The 13,238-nt window shown below is 35.2% G+C and overlaps 1 protein-coding gene across 7 annotated transcripts in view; it reads right to left on the bottom strand.

Moving 5' to 3' along the window:
* TMEM232 (transmembrane protein 232) overlaps window positions 1-13,238 on the bottom strand; it is a 197,443-nt gene that overhangs the window by 168,942 nt on the left and 15,263 nt on the right. For 6 of the 7 annotated variants that reach the window (XR_012505572.1, XR_012505573.1, XM_074360449.1 and 3 more), the window contains 3 exons: window positions 4,589-4,700; window positions 2,485-2,590; window positions 311-468 (listed from right to left, as the gene is read on the bottom strand). Coding sequence is in view for 5 of the 7 variants with exons in the window: in XM_074360449.1 (XP_074216550.1) it covers window positions 311-468; window positions 2,485-2,590; window positions 4,589-4,700 (376 nt within the window). In the remaining 2 variants the exon portion in view is untranslated. The remainder of the gene's footprint in view (window positions 1-310; window positions 469-2,484; window positions 2,591-4,588; window positions 4,701-13,238) is intronic. The other variant, XM_074360450.1, reaches the window with a different exon arrangement.

The following is a 13,238-nucleotide window of genomic DNA, read 5'->3' on the forward strand; positions in this document are numbered from 1 at the left end:
GGCATTTAGAAATCCTTAAAATAGAGAGGAGAAAAGCTATATATACCCAGCAGTAAGTATAAACTTGATTTTTAATTTAATGTTATTTTCTTACATAGTTGGTGAAATTATATTTTAATCAAACTATCTCCATTTGGATATCAAGCAATTATGTAGTATCCACACTTAGAGGAGATTAAAATAAACTACCAAACAAGAGAATATTCCATAATAAAACCAAATGGCCTACTTAGATCCTAAAACAGATGTCATGTGACTAGATGTAATATATGTAATAATTAAAACACATTAAAGATACTTTAAAACCTACCTTTGCTAGCTTTATTTCAACTGAGTATAAGTACGTCCTTCGGAATGCATCACAACAGAGTCTATATAAAACTGACTCCGCAACAAAAAATAAGGCAGGCAGATGATCGTAATTAAAGGAAGCATGGTCCAGGGAAGCATAAAGCATATTTAAAGCTTCTGAAATATTAAAAAGTAGAAATCCCATAATTTGTAAATCATGCTGTTTACTACATACTACAATTAAGTCTCATAATTATTTACTCAGTCACCAAGACCACATTATGGTTTTAGAATATTCACAAACTCTTTGACATCCCTCCCATCAAAAGGTGAAGTCTATACCCACTTCCCCTTGAACCTGAGCAGACCCTGTGACTGCTTCAATCACGAGAACATGGAAGAAGGGACACTACATGACTTCCAAGGTTAGATCAGAAAAGACAGTACAGCTGCCCCCTCAATCTCTTCGTCAGGATACTAGCTAGCTTTGGAATTCTAAACTGCCAGGTAGGAAGTTCAGCTACGCAGAAGTCACTAAGCTGGAGAGAATACAGAGTTGGGGGAAGGGAGATGGGGCAGGAGAGAGAGGAATGCCTGAGGAGCTCCAGCTGTTCTGGCCAACACAAAATAGATCACCAGGCCATATATACAATGGTGGGGAAATGGAACAGAAGTGGATGACAGAAGACAGTGCTCAAGGTAAGCGCTATAAAAGTAGAATGGAAGGCTAGAAAATCAAGGCAGAGGAAATAGGGGCCAATGGAGCTGCACAAAGAAGAATATAGAGCTAAGGTCCTGGAGAAAATTGTACCTCAAGTCATTACAGGCATTCCTTGTTTTATTGCACTTGGATTTATTGTGCTTTGCAGATAGTGCATTTTTTTTTTTTTACAAATTGAAAGTTTGTGGCAACTCTGCGTTAGTAAGTCTGTAAGTGCCATTTTTCCAACAGCATTTTTTTTTTAACTCGGGTCTGTGCATATTTTAGATATAATGCTATTTGCACACTTGATAGACTACAGTATAGTGTAAACAACTTTTTGATTCAATATTTTATTTAATAGTTACATTTCACGATAATATTTGTAAGTGTATATAAATATATACACATAGAGCAACACATTATTCATTCAGTAATCATTCACATAGTTTCTGAAATGAACTAAGCACTATGAAAGCTGTTGTTACCAGTTACTCCTGGTAGATCCTGGGTACTTCAGTTTAAATGTAACTTTTATATGCACTGAGAAACAAAAAAATTCATGTGACTTGCTTTATTGCAGTATTTGCTTTTTTAAGGTGGTCTGGAACCAAACCCACAATACCTCCAAGGTGTGAGTGTACAAAGAGTTCCAGGAGCTGCTATGAACAACTGAGGTTTAGTTGACAAAGAAGAGCAAGTGGCTGCACGCTGCTGGTAAGCCAAGATGGTTTACATCAGTATCACATAAACATTTCATTGGGTCAGGCTGGGGACAGCACTGTGAAGAAGTGCCATAAAGCCAAGTTAAATGCAAAGTCATCCCTATCCGTCCTGTTGCTTGAAAGCTCCCAGACAGCACTACAAAAGCCAACTTACACGGAGAAATACTCTCTGACCTCGTGGTTAATATTCTAAAACTCACTTCAAAAGGCATTCCCATAAAATTTGGGATAATGATAGAAGGAATTTTACTTCTTTAAAAATAATGTGTTTTAATTTCTTTTTGAGATTGGTTGAAGGGTGGTTTGAAAGGAGACACAGGAATGAGAAGTGATAAATGAAAAGGTAATGAGTAAAATGGCTGTTTAAAATAAGTGAAAAACAAATGGCCATTTGGTTAATGTTTTACGAGAAATTATAAAATGAGGAAACAAGTTTCTCTAAAGTATAGTGCCTATTGTAATTGAAAATCACTAAATGACATTTTATATTCCTTTTTAATTAGTTACTAATTTTAGAAAAAAGCAATAAAGACTGCTGAGCCACTCTTTTTAAAACAATTTTGTAATTAAAAAGTTGAGCAGTCAAATTCATAAATTCAAAACTACAAAAGGAACTTTCATAATGAAACACTATCAGATATTTCAATAGAGAAAGGCAAATTTTCCTTGGCTCCTGCACAATTTTTAAATATTGAAGCTCTCAAATTATGCGTTCACTGCTAATCTAGAAAACACTTAGGGGAACTAAGATGAGTTTAGAGCACATACCATCTTGGATTTCTCCTTTGCACTGAGCCAGATATACTACTTCAGTCCATGCGGTAGGAAGATGCACATGCCTCCCAGTGCCTAAGGTTTTGAGACCCAATTTCCTCTGTTACAGGGAAGCATGAAGGAGGTAAACAAAATATACACCTTTTAAAATTTAATATATGTTTATTTTTATTATTTATATTTTACTTATCAATTGTTATCATTTATTTTTATTATTGATTCATTGAAAATATAATTAAGAGAGAATGCCAAAGTCATTTTATCACACTGATGCTCTTTAAGGTTTACAGTTTGGCTTTTATTATTTCTATTTTCTGACATTTTATGTAAACTGTATTAGCGTTAAAACGTAGAGAATGTTAATATTTTCAGTAGTATCATTAGTCATTTGCTGAAAATTCTCACTCTTTACTTTCTAGGGATTACTTCTATTTCATTTGCCAACACAAGAATGAATCTCTGATTTTAGAAGGAAAAGTTTATTGAAGAAATGTGATTTAACAGAAATTAGCTTGATGCCAGTTTGCTGGAAACTCCAGCTACTTCACCGTGGATGGACTGAATTTAATGAACATAAGAGATAAAGACTGTCCCCGCCTCACCTTAATGGACCCACTCCTGGGGCTGCCCCAGGGAGCAGTAGGCCCAGTGAAGAGAAGCTCACAGATAAATGTACCTGCTGGCAACTATCTGCATGCATAAAGTGTATTCTTTTTTCTAATCAACTTTTTCATGGATTAAAAAAAAAGCTTTTTATATGGGCAACCATAAACCAAGTAACTAGGAAGTAACAACCACACTTTTAACAGGATGGCTTCCATGTGCAGCAACATGGATGGACCTAGAGATTACCATATTACGAGAAGAAAGTCAGACACAGAAAGACAAATATCATGATATCACTTATATATGGAATCTGAAAAAAAAAATCATACAAGTGAACTTATTTACAAACCAGAAATAGACTCACAGACACAGAAAACAAACTATGGTTAATAAAAGGGGAAAGGATACGTTAGAAGTTTGGGATTAACATATGCACACTACCACATATAAAAGAGATATACAACAGGTCCTACAGTATAGCACAGGTAAATATATTCAATATCTTATAACAACCTATAATGAAAAAGAATCTGGAAAATAATATATATATGTATGTATAACTAAATCACTTTGCTGTATACATGAAACTAACACAACATTGTAAATCAATTATACTTCAGTAAGGTATCGAATTTTGGGGAAAAAGTTCAAACAAAAATTAAAGCTTAATTAAGGCTTCAGTTTTGTGCAGTTATTTCATTGATTGTTTATTATTAAAACACAATCTTATGTATATTATTTCTCTGCCAAAACTGGATCTAATGAAGAAAAAGTAAAATAAGGACTTATTTCACTTCATCTTCTGTTTTCATGTGTTTGAAAATTTGGGAATTAATGAGATATTCTTAAAGAAAGTTTTGTTGTTTTTTTTTTTTTTAACTTAGGTGAATAGTTTGTTACCGAGAAAGAACAGACTACTCCGTGCATTTAGAGTGAACGTTGAGCAGAGCTTTCTTTCCTCTTTGGGACACATGACCTATCAGTTAACTTTTATTTAGAAAACAGTAGAATTTTCATTATCAAAAATTTATGTACCAGCTTTGCATATTTTGCTGTGGGCTCTTCGACTAGTGGCTACAGCCATATGAAGAATCTTCACTCAAAAAGCCATTCGACACTGGATTACTTGGTTATAAGCTTTAACTTTAATTTGCATTAGTATTTTAAACTCTGCCTACTTTTAATTAAAGAAAGGAGTATTCTTATTTTTTTCTTTCAGTATTTTAGAACATGTAATCATCCAACTACAAGAGAAAGTTCACATACTAAGTAACCAAACAGCATACCATTACTGGGGGGAGGGTATAGCTTAAGTGGCAGAGCACATGCTTAGCATGAACAAGGTCCTGGGTTCAATCCCCAGTACCTCCTCTAAAAAAAATAAAAAATAAAAAAATAAAAAAATAAGTATACCTAATAAACTCCCCCTAAAAATAATAGTAAAACCAAAAGAAAGAAAAGAAAAAAATTTTTTTAAATAGTATACCATTACCTTACATCTGACAATGTGTTTTCTAGCTATGTCCAACAATTCTTCCTCCTCTTTTGGATTTTTTGTTTCGTTGAATCTCAAGATGAATTCTTCTGTGATTGAAAATGGTGACCTAAACGAAAATAATAGTAATAATAATAATTATAGCTATCAGTTACAAATTTTAATTAATCAACTTCCAGTGGCTAAGTCTACCTATTTTCTTAAAAAGTACTTTACCTTAATAAGAATGTTTCTCACAAACATATCAGTAAAATTACGTGTGTGTATACACATATATACATACACATGCCTCCTAGATTGATCTTTTAATATTCTTGGATTGAGAAACATAATTCTCGTAACATCAAAGAACTTTGTAGCCTCTGAAAAAAAAAGTTTCTGAAGTAGCTGCCAGAAGTCTTGTTGGTATAGGCCTTATTCACAAGTAAAATCCAGCATTTCTTCAATATGTTGAAAACTGACTTATCTCCTCACATGTATTAGTGTTGGTTCAATTTAAGCTAAACCATTATTCCTTCCGTGCAAGTGGAATCAGTCCAACCATGGCTGAAGTAACGTGGGCAGGAGAGGAAAGATGTATGTAGTAAGGTCAGAGAGGTGACAAGGAGTCAGATTGATTCTGGATGAGATGGGAAGCTATCACAGGGTTTTGATAAGAGGAGGGGCATAATTCTAGTTAAGTTTTAACAAGACCATTCCGATGCTGTGTTAAGAATTGGAGTCAGGGTGGGGAGGGGGTAGCTAGGGGGACAGCACACATAAAATTAGGTGAAGGGTCATTTGGCTTGGATCAGGATTACAACAATGTAATTAAAGAGACGGGTTTGAATAATGGATATACTTTGACATTAGCTCCAACCAGACTGCCTAATGAATTAGAAATTAGGCATTAGAGGGAAAAAAAAAAAAAGGAGCCATGATTGAACCAAGTAACTGGAAGGATGGAACTGATACTTATCGAGATAGGGAAGGTTGCTACAAGAGCATATATGGGGTGAGGATAAAGAGTAAGTTCAGTTGGCCATGTTCTGTTTGAGATGGCCACGGCCATCCAAGTGGAGATGTAGAACAGGCAGTTAGATGTGAGTTTCAATTTCAGGGGAAAGATATACATTTTGAGTAATTAGCACACATATGGTAAAGTCTTGTGAATGGAACGGATCCAGCAGGGAAAGTACAGAGACAGTAGACAAGTATTTCAAAGAGAAGTGAGAAAAACAAGTTGAGGGTGTATGCAAGAGAATGAGTAAGTGATTACAGTGACATACCACAGAGCTTAAAAATGGGCCTGGTATCCAAGGTGACATCGGGGGAATAATGAACAGGTAGTAGAATCAATGAGTTGTTTATGTGTTCAAATAATTGTTGGAGTCATGCTATTCATAGGAGTGATCTGAGAGAATAAAACACATTTTTTCAACAACTTACTATATTCAGGATTTACTGAATTAGTTACTGTGTGGGGTATAGGAAAAAAAAAATGAATAAAAATCAGATTTTGCCCCTGAGGAACTCACAGTCCTACTGGGAAGACAGATATATATAAAAAGTAATCACAATGCCACAGAATCACAGAACAAGGAGAGATAATGGCATGGTGCCCTAAAAACTAGAGCCAAACATAAATATTCCAGTAAAGAACAACTAATGGAATGAGCAACTCTTTAACTGCCGCCCTAAGTGACTGCACATATTCAGTCACTAGATCTGTGAGTACTCACTAACTCCTACGTATCAGGCACTAAGCCTGGGACTGGGATACAGTGGGGAAAGGAACACACAACCTTGCCGTCGTGGAGCTTATAGTAGAGGAGCGGAAGAGCCGAGGTGTTAGAACTCACAGTCTGCTAGAATCGGGCATCTGAAGTAAGTAACTTCACTCCTGACTTTCTGTTCCCTATTTCACTCCTCCTTTTGGAGACATCTGCTTAGACAGATATGGTAAAAGTTGGCTGAAAACTCTCAATAGTCATCAGAGGTGATACATCTTTGATCGACATGGACCTACTCTGCCTGAAGAGTCCAAATCAACTTTAATCCTCCCATCAGTACACAGTGTCATGGGAATTAGGATAAAGTGGACTCTTGATCCATTTAATTTTTTATAAATTTCATTAGAAATTAGATGTTTTTTAAAAAGTATTAACATAGCAGTGCTGTTTATAACAGACTATACATTCAGGGGTACCTCCAGACACTACTGCCTCCAATTCTACCCAGCAGCAACAGTCCAGATTAATGGGTCAGTGCAAAATTTTGTGTACCTTTCTTGATACTCACAAACATAAAACAACCTGTGTACACTCGTTTTAGTAAATGCAACCAGGTATACAACACTATAGCATGCTTTCTTCATTAAACTTATCAGATATTCCTCAAGTTCAACTAACCCTAATATGCAGGAGTATGGATGTACACAACAAATACAATAATTCCTTTATTAACTGACATATCTCATTACTCCCAGTTTAATTCTAGCCACTCTAACTGATGCTGTAATTTTTAAAAATCCTTGTACATAGGCCTGATATTCAGTAGATGAACACTACTTTGATTTATCAATCTCCACACTGTGTTGACAGCTGAGTATTTTGATTATTGTCTCTGCTTGTAAATATATCTAAAGACATCCTAAGAGAATAAAAAGGCAAAACTTCAAATAACAGACCATTTTTTCAACACATAGAACTGACAAAGGGCTCATATCCAGAATATATCCAGAATATATACAGAATTCCAAAAACAACAGAAATCTAAAGAGGCTTAAACAGGTAATTGACAAAAGAAATCCAAGTGGCCAATAACTAGATGAAATGATGATTAACATCATTAAAAGAGAAATCCAAATTAAAACCATCTCATTTAAGCAGATTTCCCCACCACCAACCACAGAAACCCCTCAGACATATCAAACACACACTTTCTCACACACACACACACACAATATCCAAGGGTTTCAAATACAAATTAAAAATATTTTTTCTGAAATTAGGTATTTTACCTCAGCTTTTATATAGGCTCCGAGCAAAATGCATTTATATCATTTTATTTCTAAAGCAGTAAAGCCTCAGGATGAAAATAATATCTAATTGAATTTCTATGCTTAGAATATATTTTATAAATAATTTCAGTTTTATCAATTATTTTTCAATATGGATTGTGGCCTGTGATGAATTATTAAAAACATGGAAAGCTAATGCTTTTTAGCTTTCTGTATAGAGACTGAGTACATTAATTGGTCTCCCACAGCTCATGTCAATAAATATTTAATGGGAAATATAGTTCTTTTAACTATTTATTGTCCATCACAAATAGAGGTTGTTACACAAATTAATGCTTCATTAATGATAAACAACCCATAATAAGAAGCAAAAGGAAACTTGAAAAAATAAATACAGGCATTTGAAAGGAAAATATATCTTAGCTTCACACATTCCAATTTATTCAAAATATCAAAAGATTTCACAAAGAAAAATGCAATCTACTGTAAGTGTGAAATTGCAGTCCTATGAAACAGGTAGTGAATAAAGGTCATTATGCCAATTTCATATGAAGGGAATATACTAAAGTCTTCTGACTGTGGGGATACCCAATCCGGGCAACTCTTTATTTACATTGTCTGTAATTCAAAACTTTTTTTAAGCTGACGATTCATTTGTTCAGTAAACATTTAATGAAAGCCTCCCACATACAAGATATTTGCTAGATGCAATGAGGGCTAAGAGAGGAGTCAGGCCTGCTCATAGGAAGTTCCCAATTTAGGTGGGAAGTGAGACATGTCACAAGTGATTAAATATAATGGAGACACACTGAAAAAAAAAAAAAAAAAGGAAATAAAATCCTCTGGGGCACTCCGAAGTAGAGATCATGATTCCAACACTGGCTAGTGCTATAATCTTTGCTTAATCATTTAATCTGTGTGAGCTATCATTTTCCATCTGTGGAAAGGAAGACAAAAGCTTGTAGAATTCTGATAAGCATTATGCTGGAACACATCGTCGAGTTCCTGGCATACACTCAGCACTGGATAACTATTAGTTACAAGCATTATTGTTTTTGGTTAAAGATTCAGAAAAAGCTTCTTTGCAGAAATGGCACTTGAGCTGTACCTTGACGTACAGACAGGAACTGGACTATGACAGAAAGGCAGTCATCCTTTCAAACTCTTGTCTGCGTCTTCCTGGTCACAGGATCACCACCTAGTGCCTTTCTTTCCCAGTCTTTCTGGCAGCAGGGTATGACCACATGGCCAAACCAGAGGGTTGTGAGCAGATATAATATATGCAAATCTCAGGTCACCTCTAACTTAAAGACAGGCCAGTTCTCCTAGAATGAGACCTTTTTTTCCTTTCCAGCAGACTGGAACACAAATATGGTGTTGAATAGGCTTTGATTAGGCAGATGAGTACAACGATGAGATAATGAGGATCCTGAGTTTCTCACTGACCCTAAAAACACAGCCTTCTTGTCAGCCTAGACCTGCTGGATTCAAAAGTCCCTTAAATACACTTCCATCTTGCTTAATCCACCGAAATTAGAGTCCTCTTTTTATAGTTGCTTCAAATTTACCCTATCAAGTAGAAATAAAGAAAAAGAATAGTTTTAACCTAGCACAGAGTGACAGAATGCTTAAAATCAAGATTGGAAATAAAGATAGAAATGTTAGGTTAAGGTAAACACAAATGGCATTGAGTGGCAGTCTGTGGCAGACTTACAGTTGCCTACATCAATTTCTCTTCTTTTCTTACTAAAAGATTCTTTCTTGTAGTTAGGTATGCACAAATGTCTAGGTTTCAGCCAGTAAAATAAGTAAAATTCAGATAGTTCTGAGGAGTCTCCTGAAAAATCATACAAACCCTTCTTCAGTCCTTCCTCTATTCTGCTGCATGAAGCATGACTGTGATCGCTGGAGCTTCAGCAGCCATGATAGACCATGAAATGCCCTTAAGAGTAAGTTGCGTGCAGAAGGTAGCCAGTTAAAAGGAATCTCAATCCTGGATCTTCATACCAGTTCTGGACTGACTACATTCAGAAAAATAAACTTCTCTTTTGTTTAGCTGTCATTGCTATTTTAGATTCTCTTACTTACAGTGGGTACTAATTAAATGTTATATACAGACTTTTGAGTTTTATTTGATAAATAAGAGGGAATTATTCAGCTGAAGAGTGATGAGATTACAGCTGTGCTTTAGGATGACCAAACTGAAAGTCCTATGTTTAATGGTTTGGAGTGAGAAGTGACTATTAGTAAACAGTGGGGCAACTATTTCAACAACTTAGGTAAGAAATAAAAGTCTGGACTGCAGTTTGGGCCATAATAATGATAAAGAGTGAGTGAATGTAAGAGATTAGGTAGAAGCTAAATCAATAGGGCTTAATGACTAATGGGATGTGAGAAAACAAACTGTGAGGGCAGATATAGAGATCATCTTAAGGTTTTGAGACAATCAATTAGTACCAGAAGTTGGCATCAAGACAATTAGATGGAGGAATGTGGGGAGATGATTCTTGCCATTCTGGCCATACTATGATTTATCTGTGAGACAACCAACTAGAGAGGTCTATACTCCAAGCAAACTTGTGAGGCAGGCATTAGGAAGCAGAAAAGATCTAGAAATAAAGATTTCAGATTTACCTACACACTCAAAGCCATGAAATGCCAAGAGGAAGAGTACGGAGAAAAAAGAGTCAAGGGAGATCTTTGGAGGCAAGAGAGAAATAGCAATAAATATAATAAGAAATTCAGGAAAGTACTGCAACGAAATTCAAATGTATGTACAATTGGGGTGTAAACTCTTTCTCTGAGAATTGTTCATGGTCCCTGCCGAGCCAGTGGGTCTAACTTCTATATTAACACCATATGACTCCATCCTCCCTTGCCCCCACCATGGCTGACTGGGTCACAACAGACATCTGACTAGGCCAATCCAATCTTCCCTCCAGGGATTTTTAATTAGCTGATACATTACTTAGTCAATGTTAGAGATGTTAGAGCTGAAAGTTCATGTATAGCCAAGCAGTGCCTTTGCTGAAATGTCATTCAAGACAAAAAATACCCCAAAGCAGAGAACTAAGTAGTGTAGCCCTACTGGTGTAGCCCTGATCAACATTTGTTGGATGGTTTACTGATGTATAGCCAGAGTTTGCGGTCTAGTATAGATATAGACTACATCTGTTGACTATTTTATCGCCAATGTCTCTTACAGAAAATACAGTAAGTACTGAATGAACAAATGAGGCCTGATTATACCTTCTGCTCTCAGGTTCCACAAGACAGCCCTACATCCTTCCATTACACTTTTTTTTTGCTTGAGTTAAGCTGAATGTGTGCTTGTTCCATGCAAAGAAACAATCCTAGACTGATATACCAAAGAATAGATTGAAGACGATGATCTAAATGCACATCTTGCAGAGATAGCAAGACTATGGACACTGAAAGTATCATTAGAGTTAATGTTTAGAAAGTCAGTGGAGATCTTTAAAGTAGTTTCACAAGATAAATAAAAACAGAATCCAGATTTCATAGTGTAATAAATACATGGATTAAAAATTAATCTGGCTATACTTTTGTTCAGTTTGGCATATGGGAAGGTGAAAAAAGTGAACTGAAATAGATAGAAATCTTGAGTATCAACCAACCTGGCTGGTACTTCCTAAAAACCAGAAGTACCAACACAATTACAGAATGATCTATTTGAATAAAAAGAATGAAGCTGGAGGAATAACCCTCCCAGGCTTCAGACAATACTACAGAGCTACAGTAATCAAATCATCATAGTACTGGCATAAAAAAAGACATATGGATCAATGGAATAGAATAGAGAGCTCAGAAATAAACCAAAAGATCTATGGTAAATCTTTGACAATGGAAGCAAGAATATACAATGGAAAAGAAAGTCTCTTCAGCAAGTGGTGTTGGGAAAACACAATAGAAACATGTAAATCAATGAAGTTAGAATACTCTATCACACCATTCACAAAAATAAACTCAAAACAGCTTAAAGACTTTAAATATAAGACAAGACATGATAAACCAACATCCTAGAAGAAAACATAGGCAAAACATTCTCTGACATATATCAGCAATGTTCTCCTATGGCTGTCTACCCAGGCAACAGAAATAAAAGCAAAATAAACAAATGAGATCTAATTAAATTTACACGTTTTGCACAGCAAAGGAAACCAGAAGCAAAACAAAAAGACAACGTACAGAATGGGAGAAAATATTTGCAAATGATGTGACTGACAAAGGCTTCATTTCCAGAATATATAAACAGCTCATACAACTTAACAACAACAAACCCAATCCAAAAATGGGCAGACGACCTCAACAAGCAGTTCTCCAATGAAGACATTCAAATGACCAATAGGCACATGAGAAAATGTTCAATATCATTAATTATCAAAGAAATGCAAATCAAAACTACAATGAGATATCACCTCACACCTGTCAGAATGGCCATCATCACAAAGAACACAACAAATGCCAGTAAGGATGTGTAGAAAGGGCAACCCTCGTTTATGGTAATGTAAATTAGTGCAGCCACTGTGGAAAACAGTATGGAGGTTCCTCAAGAAGCTAAAAATAGAACTACCCTATGATGCAGCAATTCTATTCCTGGGTATACATCTGAAGAAAATGAAAACACTAATTTTAAAAGATACATGCACCCCAATGTTCATTGACAGCATTTACAGAGCCAAGACATGAAAATAACCTTAGTGTCCAACAATAGATGAACGGATAAGGAAGATGTGGTATATACATATAATGGAATACTACTCAGCCATAAAAATGAATTTGCAACATGGATGGACCTGGAGGTTATTACTCTAAATGAAATAAGTCAGACAGAGAAAAACAAACACCATACATTATCACTTATAATTGGGGTGCAAAAAATAAAACAAAAAAATATTTAAAAAACACAGAAACAGACTCACAGATATAGAGAACTAGTGGTTACCAGTGGGGAGACGGAAGAGGGGAGGGACATGATAGGGGTAGGATATTAAGAGGTACAAACTACTATGAAAAAATAAGCTACAAGGATATATTGTACAGCACAGGAAATATAGCCAATATTTTATAACTTTAAATTTTGAATCAGGTTGTACACCTGAAACTAATACAATATTGTAAATAACTCAAACCTCAATAAAAAAAAAACTTCTAAATAAAAATAATACGAAAGGTATCACTGAAGAACAAATTCGGAAAACCTATCAAATTGACTATTAAATTTTATCACTAAAGCAGTGTGGCATTATTGTAAAAAGGGACAAATAGGCCAGTGGAACAGAATACAGAGCCCACACTTGATTTATTCAATAGTTGTACTAGAGAAGTAAGTGGAGAAGGATGTTCTTTTTGATACATGGTGTTGATCAGTTTGGTATGCACAACAGTGTTTAACACCATTAACAAAAATCACTTCCATATGTATTAAACAAAAAACAAAACAATAAGATTTTTTAAAATAATGTATAATATTATCTACATGATCTTGTGGTGGAGAGAGATTTTTTTTAACCAAAATACAAAAATCACGAATCATTGAAGACTGAGAATTGGTAAGTCCTCTTCAGTAAATAGTATACCCAACAATTCCATTCCTAGGTATGTACTTTAGGATATGGAATGGAA

The sequence above is a fragment of the Camelus bactrianus genome, chromosome 3, assembly GCF_048773025.1.
Source record: "Camelus bactrianus isolate YW-2024 breed Bactrian camel chromosome 3, ASM4877302v1, whole genome shotgun sequence".
Classification (NCBI taxonomy): Eukaryota; Metazoa; Chordata; class Mammalia; order Artiodactyla; family Camelidae; genus Camelus; species Camelus bactrianus.